This window comes from Clytia hemisphaerica, unplaced genomic scaffold, assembly GCF_902728285.1.
Source record: "Clytia hemisphaerica strain Z4C2 unplaced genomic scaffold, Clytia hemisphaerica genome assembly, whole genome shotgun sequence".
Classification (NCBI taxonomy): Eukaryota; Metazoa; Cnidaria; class Hydrozoa; order Leptothecata; family Clytiidae; genus Clytia; species Clytia hemisphaerica.
In genome coordinates, this window is record NW_027103621.1 from 1919934 (window position 1) to 1938743 (window position 18810).

The 18810-nt window shown below is 36.3% G+C and overlaps 1 protein-coding gene across 2 annotated transcripts in view; it reads right to left on the minus strand.

The window, feature by feature from the left end:
- Nucleotides 1-1275: 1275 nt before the first annotated feature.
- Nucleotides 1276-18810, minus strand: part of LOC136802344 (dihydropyrimidinase-like) — a 35215-nt gene continuing 17680 nt past the window's right edge. Inside the window, exons 8-18 of one of the 2 annotated variants that reach the window (XM_067059071.1) lie at nt 18342-18386; nt 17906-18068; nt 17359-17428; nt 17074-17174; nt 16842-16882; nt 16215-16299; nt 15794-15879; nt 15490-15588; nt 15270-15356; nt 14876-14933; nt 14339-14484 (exon numbers count right to left, since the gene is read on the minus strand). In XM_067059071.1, the coding sequence (XP_066915172.1) occupies nt 14477-14484; nt 14876-14933; nt 15270-15356; nt 15490-15588; nt 15794-15879; nt 16215-16299; nt 16842-16882; nt 17074-17174; nt 17359-17428; nt 17906-18068; nt 18342-18386 (843 nt within the window). In that variant the 3' untranslated portion in view covers nt 14339-14476. Of the gene's footprint in view, nt 1725-2289; nt 3134-3555; nt 3862-4433; nt 7544-8833; nt 8967-14338; nt 14485-14875; nt 14934-15269; nt 15357-15489; nt 15589-15793; nt 15880-16214; nt 16300-16841; nt 16883-17073; nt 17175-17358; nt 17429-17905; nt 18069-18341; nt 18387-18810 lie in introns of those variants that run through there. The other variant, XR_010845993.1, reaches the window with a different exon arrangement.

The window sequence follows — 18810 nt, forward strand, 5'->3', positions numbered from 1 at the left end:
AACCAGTATCTGTAAGGCGGGAGGGAGGTAAAATTTTCTGAGACTTGAACACCACCATCTTGAACCTTGTTTGTGCTTTCAGAGTATAGCCAAAACCGTGCGGAAACAAATTAGAAGCCTCTACTCGTTAGGCGGGACAAAGTGGTCGTAACCGCAGGCGGAATGAGTGATTTAGACGATTTAAAATTAAACTACGATTTAACTATTGTTTAAAAAACATTTAATTTCCAAATTCCTTCACCTGGTTGGAGAGGAGTACAGTAGAGTGAGACATTTATCAATTAAGTTTGGCGTTCACATTAACCCATAATCAGTTTTGGGGAAGACATCCATCAAAAGACTATTTTAATAAAGTCAGAAGAGGGAATAGGAAACTAGAAGTCGATTTTTTGGCGGGGAAAACTCAGCAATTATTTGGTCTTGTTTCAAGAAGGAAGAACACATTCCTTGACATTTTGAAGTGTTAATCTAGAAACTGGTTATAATGCAAAGGTTGAAGGAAGGTTTTTGCTTGTTTCCGACTAAGGTCCTCTCTCTCAGATTTAAAAAAAGATAAACCCCTGTCTCAGTGGTCTGGTGAGACTTTCTTAACCAATGGGGTGAAATAAAGGGGACAAATGACAATGAGGATGAGTTTTTTTCCAGTTTGGGTGAAATTTCAGGATATTTTTCTCACTGGAGACGAGGTTTCTTACTGATTTCGTTACAGGAAGGTAGGGGGTCCTACCGGGTTTGCGATATGGAGTTTTTCAGAAGCGTAGACAGGGGTGAAGATCGATCTGCGTAGGAGAGCAGATTTTTACGACAAAGTACTTACTTATTCGTGGTATAAAAACATAATGTGTCGTTTAAATCTGTTCTCCTAAGCAAATGTTCACTCACCCCAGTCTATGCTACTGGGTTTTGGGTTGAAGAAGATTCGTTCACAGAATGCACAAAAAAAGAAATATAAAGTAACCTTCGCTGTTCACTGAACATCATTTGTTCTTCTTCAGCTTCCATGATCTCTTCTTCACTTTTCATTTTTTCCCCATTTTCTTCTTCTTTTTCTCCTTTTTTCTTTTTTTTCACTTTGTCAATCTCACTTGGCTGCTTGAACGTCAATTTCGAAAAAGTCTGAATGCTTTGAATGCCACCTAAAAAAATGAAACGAATAATATTGAGTTTTCAAGGGACTGGAATTGAAACCCCTGCCTGTCTGTGAGAGATTCTTCATAGTTGTGATACATTGGGAAACTCACCAAACTCACCGATAACAATGAAATTTTGACTTACCGGTAAGTTTATATTCGCAATCATCGAATTCCTCTTGAGATGGAAGCCAATGATTAAAAGCTATATCTTTGATTTCATATAAAAACTTGATATCTTCAAAACTTTTTGAGTTTTCTCCTCTCAACAAATTGTCAACTTCTTGCCATGTTACACAGTTAGTCTCTTCACTCGACAAGGAATCCCAATCCAAACCAATTAATAGTGAATACACATGTGCATCAGATAGGCTTCTATATAGTTGATCATAACTGATGTATGGTAGTTGTCGAATTTCTTCAAAAGTAGCTCGCAGTGTGTCTCGGCTTTCATCCATTTCGTAGCGATTTTTGAATACCATTTCAGTAATTTCGGTTTGATTTTCTTTACGAAGTTTTCTGAGAGTAATGTTCTCCAATGCAGGGTCTTTACATCTTCCTCCAATGCGAACCAGCTTACTTAGACCAACATATCTAAAAGAAAGAAACAATAGTTTATCAAAGTGATATTTCGTATTTACCAAAAGAGAACTATCGCATTCTTTGTATAAAAACTTTGGCTTTAACTTTCAAGTCCTCAAAAAATAACGTAGAACGAGCAATCCTGAGAAGTTCACCAACAAAAGAAGAATAAAAAATATCGATTATGGCAAGTTGCTATCTTTGTGTGGCATTCAGACTATAGAAAAAAAGAAAAGCATCCCGTTTATCAAACAACTTATAAATAAAAATCCCGTCTTTGATGGTAATATAGCCAGGATAAAAGTCAGAGGGACCCAGAGAAGATTTGACGTCTTCTCACGGTAAGATCGTCTTTCTAAGAAGAAAAGAATCCGGCCATTCTTATGTAGGTTTGTGGTTCTGACTGGAGAAAACATTATTTCTCAAACTATATGCCTTGGAGAACCAAAAAAGTTTAAAAAGTGGGAAATCATCAAATTGTGTCCAATACTCTTGTGAACAGCTAGATTTTATAGAGAGAATGATCCTTCGGGACTTTCGATTTACTGTTGTCTACCTACACATCTACGATACTTACTTAGAGATTCCTTTGAGAAATTCATCCAGCGCATGGTTCTTGTAAGTCAACACAAAGATCTTTGGTTTGTGCAGAGAAGAGAGCGACAGTAGCAAACGCACCATTTGTACTCCGATAAATGTTTTCCCACAACCCGGTGGTCCCTGGATGATTCCAATTCGGTTTTGGAGACATGTTTTGACGGCCTCCTCTTGCGAAGGATCGAAAATGCTTTTCACGTCACTGTGTGGGGTATCGAAAAAGTCTTCTAATGTTATTTTGTGCTTTTCATTTTCACGCTGCATTGTGAATGCACAGTCACGTGGTGGTGGTGTTGGTGTTTGTGGTGGTTGTGTTGGTGACGGTAGTTGTGTTGGTGGTAGTTGTGGTGGTGTTGGCGGTAGAATTATATCTTTTTTAAGTTTCATTATAAATGAAGAAGTTTGAGTTGTAGGTGATGACCAATTTTGTGCCATCGCTATTTCAGATGTCACTGAATTTGATGTCACTGCTAAAGACGACGTTGTTGCATTTATTTGGTTAGTTGCTGAATCTGTTTGATTGGGAGGCAAGCTGGATAGCGAATTTACGGCTACGATTGGTTTATTGGATTCGGGTGAATCATGATTTATAGTAGAGTTACTGGTTGCTTTTGCTTTCAGTGGTTCTGACGTGTTCGGAGTCCGGTAAACAAGACGGGAGTCGATGGTATGTGACGGGTGCAGAAAATCAGGTAGTCGTCCTTTCTCCAGCTTGACGAGTTCTTCCTTGAAACTGAGGCGGTTGACATTGAGAGATTGCAATGTTTTAAAGACGGGTTGATAGGAGCGGTAATAGTTCGGTGACTCCACCATGTAAATGTGACCTGAGAAAAACAGGAAGATAAACAAAGTTTATTGTTGTTGATTTTTTGGAATTTAGTTGCCTGACTTTGAAGATTTGGGCTGTGACTGTCTATTTTTTGTGTAATTAAGCAAAATTTCGGAGTATTAATTTCTACTTGAATAAATCTATTAGAAAATGGTAAAGATTTAAGCAAAAAGTTCCCATTTAGCCAATGGTTAAAGTTTTTCTTCTCGACGGAAAGCTGATTTTACAAAGCAAACTAGCACACATATTTGAAATTTTGCTGGATCATGCAGATTTTCAAGACGGAAAAGCCTCGGTTACTTCGCTGAGACAGATATCTGAGTCTGCGATGGAAGAACTTTTAACACTGCATTAGTACTAGAAAAGGCGGAGAACAACAGCAACGCTAACAAATCTACACATAAACAAAATATTCACCTCTAGATCTCATGAGATGGATTATAAACTCAGCACCTTTGAAATCGTTCCATTCATCACAAGGTTGGACCAAAACCACACCTTTCTCCTGCATGTGATCTTTACTAGTGACTGTCACCCAGAATGGTTGCTTGAACGTCCCGTCAGTGGAAAGACACATCAAATCACCGAATTTTAGATGTGACGATCTCGACCAATCTTTGACATCTTTGACAGAGAAGATTTTCAATGCGAATTGAACGGAACCTTTAGCGACGTTGATTCCATATAATGAAACCTTCTCATAGACATTCATATCTCGAATATCTAAAGCCCAAAAGAAAAAAAAAGTTATTCAAATCAGTGATTTCACTCCTCCAGTACAGTGAGCCATTTTACATTCCTTTCATCAGTTTCAAAGGGTTTTTTTGGTTCATTGGACAGTTCTTTTTCAATCTTTTAAGCCACAAATTTTAAGAAAGGTCCTCGATCCTCGATCAAAATATCCATTGGTCAAGAGAATCATTCATCTTTCATATCCTCTCTAACACGGGGTTAAGTCGCAATCATTACAATAAACTATTGTTTATTCAACTTCTGCGTTATTTTTGCAAAGAAAAATTACTACAACCCACAGATTTGTTCGAAATTCTGGCTTGTAAACGGAAGGAACGAGATACTTTAAGAAAGCTAATTTTGCAGTAAAAAGTTTTAAAAGTTCTAAATTGGTTGAGTAACTTTTTTTGGTGAAGCAGTAATTTTTTAATTTCGTTGAGAGCTACCTTTGCCAATTCTTGGCATAATTCGTCCCCTAGGTAATTTGTTTAATTAAGTGCCCCTCCTCTTTTAAGTTTGAGAAAATTGTGTCATCAATAATTTAAGCCTGAAATAAAACTCACCCAATTCACCATTGATCAGTTGTTTGATTGATTTCTTCAAATTGTAGAAACAATCTTCACGCAGCAGACGAAAGTAGACGTCCATGTATTCATCAGCCGATTCATAGCACCCTTTCTTTTTGACTGCTCTCAAATTGATCGCTTCTTCTAACTCGTTGAAAATCTCATCTTTTTTGAGAATCAGCGGTAAGTCCTGCCATTGTAACTCATCAATGTTATCCAAAGATCCTACGGTGAAAGTTTTCAACAAGTTGTACAGGAAGATGGACATTTCAAGGTTTTGCTGTTGCAGATGTGACCGACGCATTAAGATTTTAACAAGAGATAAAATCGTGGCGCGTTTTTCTGGTATGGTTCGACTGATTACTAGTAGGAAATCACGAACTAGTTTCAAATTTTCTCTAAGTGTTGATATGCTTTTAAAATCATTATCTCCGCGACGTTGGCGAGAGTTGTTTTTTCTTACTGTCTTGTTTTCATCAATCAAGTCATCATTGTGTTTATTGAAAATCTTCGAAGTACCATCAATGGGACTTGCTAGCAACGAATTTACTCGCTTCTCCGATTGGTTGGATGAATTTATTTCAATAGTTTTAAGTTTCGCTTTACGTTTCTCGTCAACGTCAACAATTTCACCATCTTCCAAATCGATTGATTCTCGAACCTCCTCATTTTTACAATCGCCAGAGGAAGGCCTTCCTTCTTCATCACTAGGGTTTGCCACTTCCTCTTCTGTTTCACTACCACGCTCCAGAAGCATTCTCTCACATTCCGAATGTACAAACTTTGGTGAGTTTGGTATGTACCCGTTTGTCGATTCTTGAACATCGTCTAAACCACCTTGAAAGGATGAACACTCTCCTAGTGTTTCTTCAACATCTTGATTCAGAAGCTCTGCTTCAGTATCAGGGAAATCTCTTCCTGGATGTAGGGTATCTTCTGAATCATCTTTGGTATCTCCTTTCTTGGACTCTCTCTCAATATCTTTCATCAACTGGTCAATGTATCTCCTGAGGCTACCACTGATCGGATTCAAGAATGTGGCTTCTTCGGCAATTTTCATCAACACTTGGCGGAAAAGCTCTTTTAAAGATTGTGTTTTCCCGCACAACTTGACAACAACTCTCAAATATTGCTGAATCAGCGTTTGATGATTATCATGAGAAGAAGAGATCTGTTTGATCACATGTTGCCAAACTGTAGGTGAAGATAAGACATCCTTTGTTTGGAACTGTTTGCAAGCCTCTGGTTTCCTAGAGACTTCTCTTCGACTTCTCCTGGGTATGGACCAATCTTTGAGTTGAGGGCTACCCGAATTTCGATCCCTTTTGATGCCATGATATGGACTTCGGTTGATTTCAAACTGACTTGCTAACTGTTTTTCTTCTGGGCTGTTTTCATTCGATACCTCTGCGTTATGAGGCGGTAATGTATCATGTATGTCGATTGGATCAATATCCATCGATCTAGTAAAGTTTCTTTCATTCTTCCAACCTCTTCCACTTGCATTGGTTTCAAACACTTCATCGTCAGGTGAAGATAACCGCACATTCTGCCAACTCAACCTGTAATCTCCAGTTTCTCTGTTAATAAAATCGATATCCAGCTTTATTTGTTTCGAAACAGGGGTGGAGTTTACAAGTAGTCTATCATCTTCTTCACATTCATCGTGCCATAGCTTCTGTTCTTTTTCTATGTTAATGATGTTGTTTTTAGTTAGTCGCCCATCACCAGAGCCTGAACTTTGATTCATATCTGATTCAACTGAGTCATGCACCGTTTCTCGTTCATTTTTATTGCCATTAGCATGTTCATCAACATCAGAATCTCCCAATCTTGCGTCATCGCTATCAATAAACAGATCTCCATAGCCGAATGTCTCTCGGATATCACTTCCTTCTTCTTTGGAGTCAAGCGCGTCTTCTACACGCGTAAGATAATCTTTAAGCACTCGGTAACTTCTTTTCGATAACTGTAGAACGGTAACATTGACGGCTCGCACTCTATCTTTTCTCTTGGTTCGAGGTTCTTGAAGTTTGAACGATATGATATCTCCTGTTTGCAACTCCAGTAAACTTGATAGGACACAACGAAAGCTAAAGTGAATATCCGTCGTCCCGATACAATAAATTTGCCGTTCTTCATGTGAGATTCCTTCACTGGTAACAAACCCATAAGGATGTCCCTGATAAGAGACGAACTTCACTATCTTCCCTTCGTAAAGAGATCGTGACTGTATCCGGCGTTTCTTCAAATTAGATGTCCTCGTCATAGGTTCTTCCTCTCCTTTCCGTTTTGTTCCGTGATCTTTTTCATTGTAAAAGTCATTAGATTGTGCTTGAGATCTCAATGGATGTCTTTCATTCACTGCTTTCCAGTTGTGACTTTCGTTTTTAAAACTTCTTTTTTTTGTAGGACTTCTAATAGGATGTTTTTGAGAAGTTGACGATCTTCTGGTTGTTTCAGCTCCATGAATATTGGACGAATAGTGTTTTTTTGACACTGCTGCTCCTTGTTGAGTCATCGATGATGAAGCAGCGTTGCTGGAGAATCTTCTAGTGCTATCCACCGTTGATGTGATAGTTTGTCTAACAGGGCTGTTTTGCTTTCTTGAAATACTAACCCTTCTTTTTGATATGGTACCTTGTCTGGTCTCTACATTATCCGATTTGGAAGATGGATCAAAAGATCTTTCGTCATTTAATGTTGATAAACTTCTTGACGGTTTCAAGGATTTCCGCTCTAGAGAGATTGATTTTCTTTGGACAGCGTGGTAGGTTGAAGTGATTTTAGACACTTCACTTGATGACTGGAAGGTTTGCCTGGAGTCAGTGTAGAGCGAACTTTTATCATTATCCTGCTTAATTTGCCTGTTCGTTGATTGATCTGAAGATTTCAAGTGTTCTTTATTGTCGTTCGATGATGATGGACGTTTAATTATCCTTGCTTTTGAATGTGTGGGTGGAGGGTGGAGGGTGGTGGGTGTGGTGTTATAAGAAGAGAGTTTGTAAGTAGCGAGTGAATAACCGAGTCTTGATTTGATTGGCTGCTTAGCCTCAGTTTCTTCATTTGCTTGCTTCGACCGTCCCGTTCGAATCTCTTTGATCTTCCTAAAGAATAATAAAAGATTTAATGTTGTTTCTTTGACCGACCACTAGACAAGTTGCGTTTCAACCTTTTGGTAGTCATCAAGATTTCGTCCAATAAAAACCAACAAAATATTGTTAAAATGTATCAGATTTAAAAAACTTTCGTATATACATTTATTTTGCGTTATCAAGAAATATTTTTACATTAAATCTATTTTGGCGTAATAATTCTATAATTCATAAAATATTCGAAATACATGATTAATTCATAGTTTTCATGGAAAAAATGATTCATTGGTCACTTCAATGAATGGAGAGAGGATTTATTAATCCGATGAAATTATAATTTTTAGGACAAAATTCAATAAGCTTAAGGGTAAATCTGGCAGAGAACAACTTTGCCGAAGATGCTTCAGATTGCGATTTTCTTTCTTTTTGATTTGGTCTTCACTGCAATCGCAATAAGAGTTCGAAAAATCGACTTTTTAGTACGGTGGCTTTTTGTGAAATTTTGTTATCTACTTGTAGTTGTAGGTTCTAGGTCAACTCACAAGTTGTAGTCAACTGAGAAGTCATTTTAAAGTATCAGTCGATTGAGAAGTCAAAGCTTACTTTCTAATTTCAAATCGACTATAGTCTCCATAACTCAAACCTGCCCGGGGAACACGAATTTGTCCGAGTTAAGGGATTTTCGAGTTATGGAGATTAGCATTGTTGAAGGGATGAGAAAACTTGCTCGAGTTAAGGAGTCGTTCAAGCTATAGAGGTTCGAGTTAAAGAGACTCCACTGTACTGCAATTTTCGTCACAGCTGAAAATAGTCAAATAAACAAATCATCACTGCAAAACATTGTGCTTTTTTGCCATCTCCACTGAATTTTCTGACTTAAACACAATGGAACTCAAGTCAAACCCCTAGCCATAAAATAACACGGGAATATCACTCCCCATCGTTTTTTACCCCCAATGGCTGAGAAATCATCAATGAAAAGGAGGTGTTTAAGTTGAATTTTTTATTCGAGCGTTTTCTAGGATTGAGGGGCGTGGTTTTCGATTTGTTAGTGTTAGAATAGTAAGAGCGTAACTGAGAAAGTTTCGTAATTACAGGCTGAGACTTCTTAAATAAAACACCCAATCAATTTTGATACTAGTTCGTTGATGGATTCGCAAACGCATCGTGGCCATTAAGTATGTAATGATATTGGGAGGGAAAATAACGTTTTTTCTCCGCATAACAAGTAAGAACATCACAGATCAAAGAGTCTTTCATAAAAGAAAAATTCACCATTATATTGTCAAAAAAGATACACACCCTTTTTCATCTCGTTCATAATTGAGATTGCTAGATCGGTCCATATTCCAACCAGAGTCTTCTTTCTTTCTTTAAGTACTTTCCCCGCATGAAAAACCTTAAAGGGTTGACCAAATTCCTTGACATGATATACCTGAAAATATAATTGAAAAAAAAACTAAAATAAATAACCGCGGACGATACACTTGTCTGAGACAACTTACATGTATCAGTCGTGGTGAATATTTTAGTAAAACGACCATCCTCTATCAATTTTATGTTCTTGTCACTAAAGTACCTACGTGTTTGATAAAATATCATCTGAATAAGGTACACGTTTTTTTTATAAGAATGGCGTTTTTTCATCTCATTATGGATATTCTTAACTTTTTGGAGAAAATTATCCTAAAATATTCTTACTGCATTCTTAAGTTAGTTCAAACTAGATTTGACATGTAATACAATACATATACGTCTAAACCACGAAATGGAATTTTTGTGAAAATTGACAATTTACAGTTAAAAATGCTATGAAATGGCATTTTTAGGGTTTACCTTATTGGTATTATATTTCGCATGTATTAAATTTCGCGGGTACTTAATTTCGCGATTTTTTAGGCCAAATTTCGCGAAATTTAATACCGTTTAAATTTTTCAAAAATACAAAATCGCGAAATTAAATAAACGCGAAAAATACTTATTTGTTACACTTAGTTACTATTTTTGTCACTAGTTTTGTTACTATTTTTGGTACCCAATCAATACGTTGTGTTTCAAGCGAAATCAGTCATTTTCCTGCCTCATTCCCACTTTAGTGAATCACGAAATTTAATACACGCAAAAAATTCCAGAAACTGGCAATCGCGAAATTTAGTACACGCGAAAAATGTTTCCTCGAAAAAATTTCGCGAATCGCGAAATTTAATACACGCGAAATATAATACCAATAAGGTATTTGCTAATTTCCACGATGGTGATATTCTAAGCATATTCTCAAAAGTATATTCTTATTAAAAAATGTGTATTATATGAAAAAAAAAAGATTCTTGCAAAAGTTCCAACAAAAGCAGAGGTATGTGTATTCGAGGTTTGGCTATAAAAGACATACTTTGTCTGTAAAAACTTACTAAAAACAGTTAATACAGTTAGTAGAGAAAATGCTTAACAAAATCCTCCCTATCCAATGCAGCTAATAATGAGATAAAAATGGATTCATTCGATACAAGAATCTGTCAACATTTGAAACAAATTATCACCCCTGTATCAGTGACGCGATCAGATTCTCCCCGGGGGATAACCCGGGAAAAAAATTGCAAAATGTGGCGTAATTTTAAGCCCCAATTGGGGGGGGGGTAGGCTAGAGTGTACCTCTGGCTGAACTTTGCTTTTTGATATTTTTTTTTAACGCTGAGTTCAGAAGTAGACTGGATGAGGTTTTCATTCTGAAAGGAAAACACTAAAATTCGAAAAAACAAAAAAACTACTTGGAGTTATAATTAACCTTTTCAGCCCGGCAGACGTGTATACACGTCGAGCATACGTTCCGGCAGACGTGTATACACGTCTTTTTGACATAGTGATCTTCTAAGCTATATTTCTCCCATTGGCTTCTTTGCTAGCCGTAGAAGTAAAGAAAAACGGAAAGTAGAGGTTCTAAGCTTTCTTTTGATATATGGTGATGTAATGTTTTGATCACGTGGTGAGGCAGCAGATTTCGTAGAAAAAGTAGAGAAAAACACTGAATCAAGATGGCGACCAAGAAATGGGTTTTTCAATAAACTTTACTGCTAAAGCTCTTGGATTTTTTGACTGGTTTAGGCCACTTTTCTTCATGGAAACATTGTTTTTATAATGGCAAAACATCCAGTAAGTATATCCTATATTTTTTGTTTTGTTTTTAGCATAAAAATTCCATTTATTTGTCATTTTGACCACTTTTCTCGACAAACCATAGGCGGGTCGACCCAAACTTACAGTACTTTTTACTTTTTCTTCAGGTTGGAGCATGGAAAGTTGACAAATCCAATGCAAAAGCGTTTTCTGCACCTCATATATTTCAAAGGAGCACCAAAGAATTTGAAAAGCCTGGATTTATGTTGAATTGCACTACTTCTTTCACTCCTCTCCAAGCACCAGGGACGGTCGATCGATCCCCAAAATTCTTGGCTCATAACGATGTCCTGATTACAGCTTATATGGATCAAAATGATAGCAGGAACCACATAACAGCCACATGGAATTATTATGATGACATTTAGCATCCCTTATGGTCAAAAGAGACCAGATTTGATAGCAATGAGTTTGCCTCAAAAGGCTTACGGTTTTTGGAAACTTTGCAACTGTCGCCGACTATGCCATCTAGTTTCACGGTAGCCGATACCCTTCAAAAGCTTCACGAGCTAAGAATAATGACTGAAAGTGTTGCTTAGATAGTTGGGAAATACTTTTACACCATTTTTGATGTTGTAGCTGCTTCTAGAAACAGATTATCATCAAAATACTTCAAAATTGTATGTATTGGATTTTTTTAGCCGAAAAATCGTGATTTTTGGCAAAAGTGACCGATATTTGGGCGGCTGGTGTGACACATACAGATTTTTCTGGATGCTGATTTTTGGTATATTACTTCAAAATGATGTATAGATTGATAAATAGCCAAAGACAGATTTTTTAATTAACTTCCCCCCACTTTTTTTTGCTCTAGAAGTGAAAAATGCAGAAAAAGTGACATTACCGCAAAACGTGAAAAAAAACTGTGGTTTGCGTGATGCTACCATTTTTGTTGGAATATTCTATTTGGGTTGGTACCTGGTCTAAAAGTTGTAGAATTTAAAGTCTATTCACGATAAGTGTGCACTCTTTTTTCATTTACCTATAACTTTTGAAGAAATTCTTTAATCTTTATAAATTTGGTATCATTGGAAAGATATTAGTGAGTGGATCAATTTGAAATAAAAAAATCTTTAAACAAATTCTAAAAATGAAGATGAAAATGAAGAAGAAAAAAATGAAGATCTTGTAGAAAGGTGCTATAGCTATCATTTTCACTGAAGTGAATCCTTGATTATCGAACATCATCACTGTGAAAAAAATTCTCAAAAATAATCATTCAGTCAAAAGATATCAAGCAAAGTTATAAGCTGATTGACGTCTAAAAACGCTGTTTTCTGCTGTTTTCTGCTGTTTTTTGGGGTCAATCACTTATTAACTTTGTATCATAACTTTATATTGAATAAATATTTTAGTGAAATTTCTTCACAGTGATGATCTCCTAAGATCAAAGAATCTCTCCAGTGAAAATGAAAGTTATAGCACTTCTCTACAAGATCTTCATTTTTTTCTTCTTCATTTTCATCTTCGTTTTTAGGATTTTTTTAAAGACTTTTTTATTTCAAATTGTTCCACTTACTAATATCTTTCCAATGATACCAAATTTATAAAGATTGAAGAATTCCTTCAAAAGTTATAGGTAAAAGAAAAAAGAGTGCACACTTATCGTGAACAGACTTTAATTAGCTTTTCAGGGATACCTTACTTTTTTTCTAAAGATTCCTAGTTCTTGAGTTATGATAAAATAACTGAACATGTCTATTTTCTGAAAAAATGTTGCGCGCTGACAGCGTGAAAATTTAAAAAGTTGCGCGCTGGAAAGGTTAAGAATATTAAAAATATAATTAAGAATGAGAAGCTAATATCAATAACAGATTAACAATCCCTTATTTTCAAATAAAAACATTGTTATGGTTATGATTTTAAGGTTCTCACTCAGTTCAAACCCGGTAAAAGTCATTTTTTTCATTGCCTGCCCGGTGGATTTCGAAACTTCACCATCTCACTGAGACATGGGTGTAGTTTAGCGTGCGTGAAAAAAACATGAAAGGTTCATTTGTTTAAAAAAGCTGAGTGAAATCATGAATTTAATATAGAGAGAAAAGAATTAAGAAAAGAAACTAAGATGCTTCAAATATTACCTTTGAACCTCAAACGCACAAACTGTGATACAACATCATTCTTTAAAAGGGTCCAAAAATCCGTCAAACGTTCCTTAAAAATTATCTTGTTTTTTAAAAAATCTTTCTACTTCTTTACTCAGTAAAGTTACAAACAAATGCAAAGTTGCAAGTCACAGTAATATTTGAAAGACTGAGTAAATCACTTTAATCTATATGAAATACTTGTCTTAACGCGAAGAGAGCAACTCTGTTTAATTTGAAAACACAAAACTAAACATTGAATGGAATTCCGAGAAAATTAACAACTCGAAACGTTGTCATGGCATTGTTCAAAAGAAAGAGGATTTGACCGTTATAATGTTACCATGGACCAATGAACTTTAATAAAGAGTTTTAATTCTATTACACCCTTATGTCACAGAGAACCCCAACCCCGGTGAAAAACAAGGTCAAGATTTCGTCTCCGGTTGGAAAAATACCGGACAGTTTTAGCCCCACTGGAAATTTTGTGGGAAAGCTCTACTGGGGCTGTGAAACAGGGTTTCTAATTGGGACAATCGAGTTTTTGCTGTACAAATGACGTGCATTAGATTTCCTTGATCTCCAAGGGTTCCGACAGAATATTTCTTTATTCTACATCCATCTACATGCAACTAAAACGCTCAATTTTTGCTGAATTGACTACTTGAGATTTTAATTGTGGCAGGCAAGTAACCCCCGGGGAGGGCACTCGATTTCTAAACGACGGCATGTGTCGCCAAAAAATTGGCTTTCAAAATCGGACCGTTACGTGCATCCCTTAAGTAGTGAAGGGTACCCTTGCAGTGCATTTTACCGAACGTTTCTGACCCTTACAATGCAGTTTAATTTCATGTCTTATTTTGCTGAAGCCACACGAAAATGAGCCTGAGATGCCGACATGCCGAGAATGTGCGAAACAATCAAAATGGGATCAAAACTATAAAGATACATCAAATTTTTACTGTCAGTTTTACATTTCAGCAGTCCCGAAACACGCCCTTGCAGTGTATCCAGCTAAAAGAAGACCCTTATAGTGCACTCTATCAAAATTACACCCTTATTACAGTGCATTTCAAGGGTCTAAAACCTACCCTTAAGGGCGGCACATGCCGTGAGTTAAACCATATGAGTGCCACCTCCCCCCCGCCCAAGTAACCTTCCCTATATGCACATTTAGGAGATTTAAACTTGATCAATCTACACGAGTAGAACACTTTTCATGTATAATGTGTATATTCCAAAGGCCTATAAAAAACAAAACGTACACAAAATATATAACAAAAATTATACCATACCCTAATATGAAATAATATAGAAAAATGTAGTTTCATTGACACGGTTTTTCATATTTTGTGCGCAACTCGTAAAAAAAATTGCTCTAAGGCAAAAGCACATATTGGGTTTCATGTTAATGTAGAAAAGAAAAAGAAAAAGAAAATAGAAGTAACGAATTAATGAAAAATGAACCGAACAAAACAAAAAGAGCGAATTGGCTGTAGACAAAACATACTATACAAAAAAAGGAAAAACAAAGAAGGCGATATCTTTTTAATAAAACAAGTGGTCATTAAAAAATGTAACAAAAAAATTACAAAATTATTTTCCGATATAAATTCGGATACAAAATTATCATTTACTATTATCCAACAAAAATTTGCATGAAAGCATTAGCCATGTCTAGATCCACCATTTATTTGGCTAGAAAGGAAAGTAATTGAATAAAGGTAATTAACGCGAAATTATTTTAATACAACCCAACAATTAAAAAAACCCCTTTGTAAATGATAAGGCCCATAGTAGTTTTCTCACGCTTCCTAAGAGAAAAGCGAGGGTTTATGAGAAAAGAAGTGTACTAAAAGAGTCGGGCATTTGATATTTTAGGTAGTTCTCAGATGATATTGAAAAAAACTTTCATAGAACTTTGCCCTGTTAAAGGCAATTTAATATTTGATAAGGAAATTTTTAATGTGACCATTTCTTTTTCATAACAATATTCTAACCCTGAAGAACACGCACGTTGAAAAACATCATCAACATCACTAGACATTACAAATAGTAATTATTAGCTTAGACAATAAAAAAATCTTACGAATTTCGACAATCGGTCCCGTGTAAGGTTCACGTTCAACTTTCTCTGGTTTCTGCGCCTGAAAGAAAGATCAGAATAAGTTGACAACAGGTGGCTTCAGATGAACTTCATCTAGTTACACGATCGTAGGCTAGCGGGAGAATATTCGAAAATGGCACCGTGCTGGTTATTCATAAAGACTAAAAACTAAAGGAAGGTTCGAGAACCAAGTAGTCCCCTAATAGAATAAGCGACGTCATGTTTGACCTTAAAATCTTTAAAATCACTTTAGTTGAAAGAACTAATGAGAATCAATCAATAAAAACGTTGAAAAAAAAAAGATTTTAAGATTCTGGTCTTGAAGCGTCGAGACGAAAAAAAACTTAGATGCCAAGAATAACAGTTCCTACTGTACCTTTTCTTTCAAGAATTGTCGTTCATAAACATATTGTGAGAAGCATTGGCGTGGAATGAATCTGCCTGACCCTCGTACAACTTTCAACTAAAAGAAAAAAAAAGAGCAAAACATAAAATGGGGCTGGGGAGAACGATTAAATTTTAAGGTGCATGAATTACTAAATTTGAAGGCATTATTTTTCGAATGAATGATTATCGTAAAATGTAAATATACTTACACCGCCGTTAGCTCGATCATATACGACTTTACCACGTGAGATAGTGACGTCAGTTACCCCGTGACATACTTGTCCTTCGAAAATGTTGAAATCCACTGCCTTAATGCGAAAAAAGACAAAAAATAAGATGTGCAACAATGGTACGTGTTTTAAAAAAGCTTGTTATAATTTTATGAACTTAATGAGGGGCCTATTTAACTGCCATTGAATTAAGAGTTGCTCGAGTTAAAGGAGACATTTGAGTTATAGAGGTTCGAGTTAAAAAGAGAGTCCGCTTTAAATACAAAACACTTTAAAGCAATACCTGGTGATGCGTTTTAGCGGAGATTGTTCGTGACGCTTCAGGGTCCCATACAATGATATCGGCGTCCGATCCCACCGCAATGATACCTTGCAAAAGAGGAAAGCAGATCAGTCATTTTTTAATGAAAATGAAAAAAAACTAGCCTTTTTTAGCCTTGGGAGCTATAAATCCGATGAAGAAGTTTTTTATAATAGACCAACCAGTACTACATGGAATAGAATTGATAAAAAATCATTCAAATGAAGGCAATAATTTAACACAAAATATTCAATTTTAGGAAAAAATTACTTCTATACAAATTAGGTGCTTTGCCCCCTCCTCTGGTAGCTACAACACTGTAGCACTAGTACGAACTACGTTAGGATTCAAGATTTACTAGAATTTTGCTTTAGACAACAATTAAGGATAAAAGAAACGTTACCTTTGCGTGGATATAAGTTGAAAATCTTTGCGGCCACTGTGCTCGTCACTGCTACAAATCGACATGCATCCATTTTTCCCGTATGCTAAAATGCAAGGATGGTAGGTGTAGTGAAAGCAAGAACTAACAGGTTTTAAAAACTTTAGCTCCTATAATGGTTGTAAAAACAAAAATCTCTAAACCTCCTTCATGGAAAATTTACTACATATTTGTATAATATGAAATAAAATTTATTTCTTCATCAGAAACTAAACAATATATTTACCAGCAAACATTTTACAATGATTTCTTCCACTCTGCTCGACTTTCTTTTGAAACTTGAACTCTCAGCTTTCTTCAACATCAGTTAGCTCTTTTTTTTGTCTGTCAGTCTTACTTCTATCTACCTGTTCTTCCTTGAATTTGTTTGCCGCTTCAGGACGCTATATTTTGCTGCCCAATTTTACGCTTTTCAAGCCCTCTTTTAATAGGGTAATCTAATCCAAAGGGTCATAGAACGGCATTTTTACAATTTATATCTTCTATAGATTTTATATTCGAAAATCATCACTCAAGGCTAAGGAGATATTGAAATTTGTTTAGTCTTTTAGAGTTCGTTTAAGCGAAAAAGTAATAGGGAATTCTTACCACTCCTTTCTCCCAGATTACCGACATACGATCTTCGACACCTGATAAAAAATAAAGAATGCTAAAATGACCTTAAATGTAAGCCTTGAAATCTTGTTAAAACTGTTTTCAAGACTCGGCTCAACAAGGCCCAGGGAGACAATAATATGTTCCTCCCTGGCAAAAGCATAATGTTCGCCCAAAACGGACAAGTATTTCAGCAATGAGATGGATGGAAAATGCAAATTCTCACCGTTGACACCGTTCGGAATTCCACGGAAATCGTCTTTACCCAAAGCTTTTTGGTTACCACTGAAGGTACAATTGTCCGTTCCTGTGCAGGAGAGATCACCGCTGAAAAACATTAGATGAAGAGCGTATGAAATAAAAGCATAAAGTACCTTTTCCACGATATTATGCCTTAGCTGCTCGTTGACATTACTACAAAGACTCATCGGAAAAAATGCCAAAAATTGTCTTGAGAAAATTGAAACGCTGAGCATTGATGGTTTTCAGGTTCCAATAAAACGATTCTCACTTAGCAAGGAGGTCCATCAGGTATTCTGGAGTGCTTGGATCAGGTCGTAAAGGTGGTCCCATCACGTAGCCTAAACATTAAAGACATAATATAAATCAATCTTGGTTTTTTAATAATCAACAGAACTTTCACATAAACTTTGTATTCGAAAAGCCATAGCATGAAGCTAGAGCATTCCGCTATATCACAGTGCGCTCGGTTGTGAGTTTGACCCCAGACGGGTTATACCAAAGATCCTAGACGGGTTATACCAAAGATCCCAGACGGGCTATACCAGAGATCCCAAACGAGTACTTGCTGCCTCTCTGCTTGATGCTCAGCAACTTTAGAGATTGGTTAAGGGCAAGTGTAGAGAAACCCAGGAAAAGTCCTTACCTTCAGAAAAACAGCTAAAGAAGGGAGCCTTCGATTCAACCTACGGTCACAAACTCACTACCCGAAAAGCATGGTTAAAAGTAAAATGCTGAACAATAAAACGACAGATGACTCAGTTATTTGTACTACCATTTTATTAAAAAGAAAGCGAAAACTTAGATTGAATACCAACCTGCAGCGTGTCTCCAGCATCGATGCCAATAGTTCTTTCCATCAACACCCAACCCGGCTGCAATGGGTTCACCGAAACAGACGTAACCTTTACGTCGACTATCCGCTACATTCTTTGCGGCCGTTTTACTCATCACGTGTACAACATAGAGGGGACAGTTCGCCTGAGGAAAATATGTACAAGTTTTATGAAAGATTCATTCTTATTAGGGCAAGTTCGTAAGAGTATGGAATTAAAATATTGTCGAGAGGAGATTAGTGCAAGTCTTGGTCTTGGATTTATCGTACACGTCGTTCACGTTATAACGTGAAAGCTTTCTTTAACTTCATTTACGAACAAACATCAAACCTCATCTACTCTACACTAAGTGAAATCAACCACGTCCCCTTTTCTTCTTAAATGTTTTGTGTTGATTTTATAAAGAATGTTATAATACCTGGTCAGCAATGACGATAGCACGCTGAGTTGCTTCTCCTTCAACCTGCAATAGAAAGAAGCAAACAAAATTTCTTCAAGATATTCGTTTTTACGATATAGAAAGGAGGCGCGCCTCTATGCTGACAAAACAGAATCTACAAAAGAATTTCTCTCGCGCGACGCGGGAGTTTGTTTTTTCCTTTCTTTTGTTTAAAAATGTTGTAAATGGAAGAGGGTACGTAATAAACTTTGGGAATGAACAATTATAATGAACTAAGACGTAATTTTATCAACATCTGACTCAAGCAAACTTCATTCGAAAGAATTTGGCAATGAATTTTGATAGACTGTCTTTTCATTAGAGAGTTAGCTAACCATTCACCTCGGTTTTTTTGCGAGAGTGGGTTCAATCTGTTACATAACAATCTTACATCTTTGATAAATCTATCGTTGCAAAAAGCCTCATTGTTACGACCATTTTTGTTTGG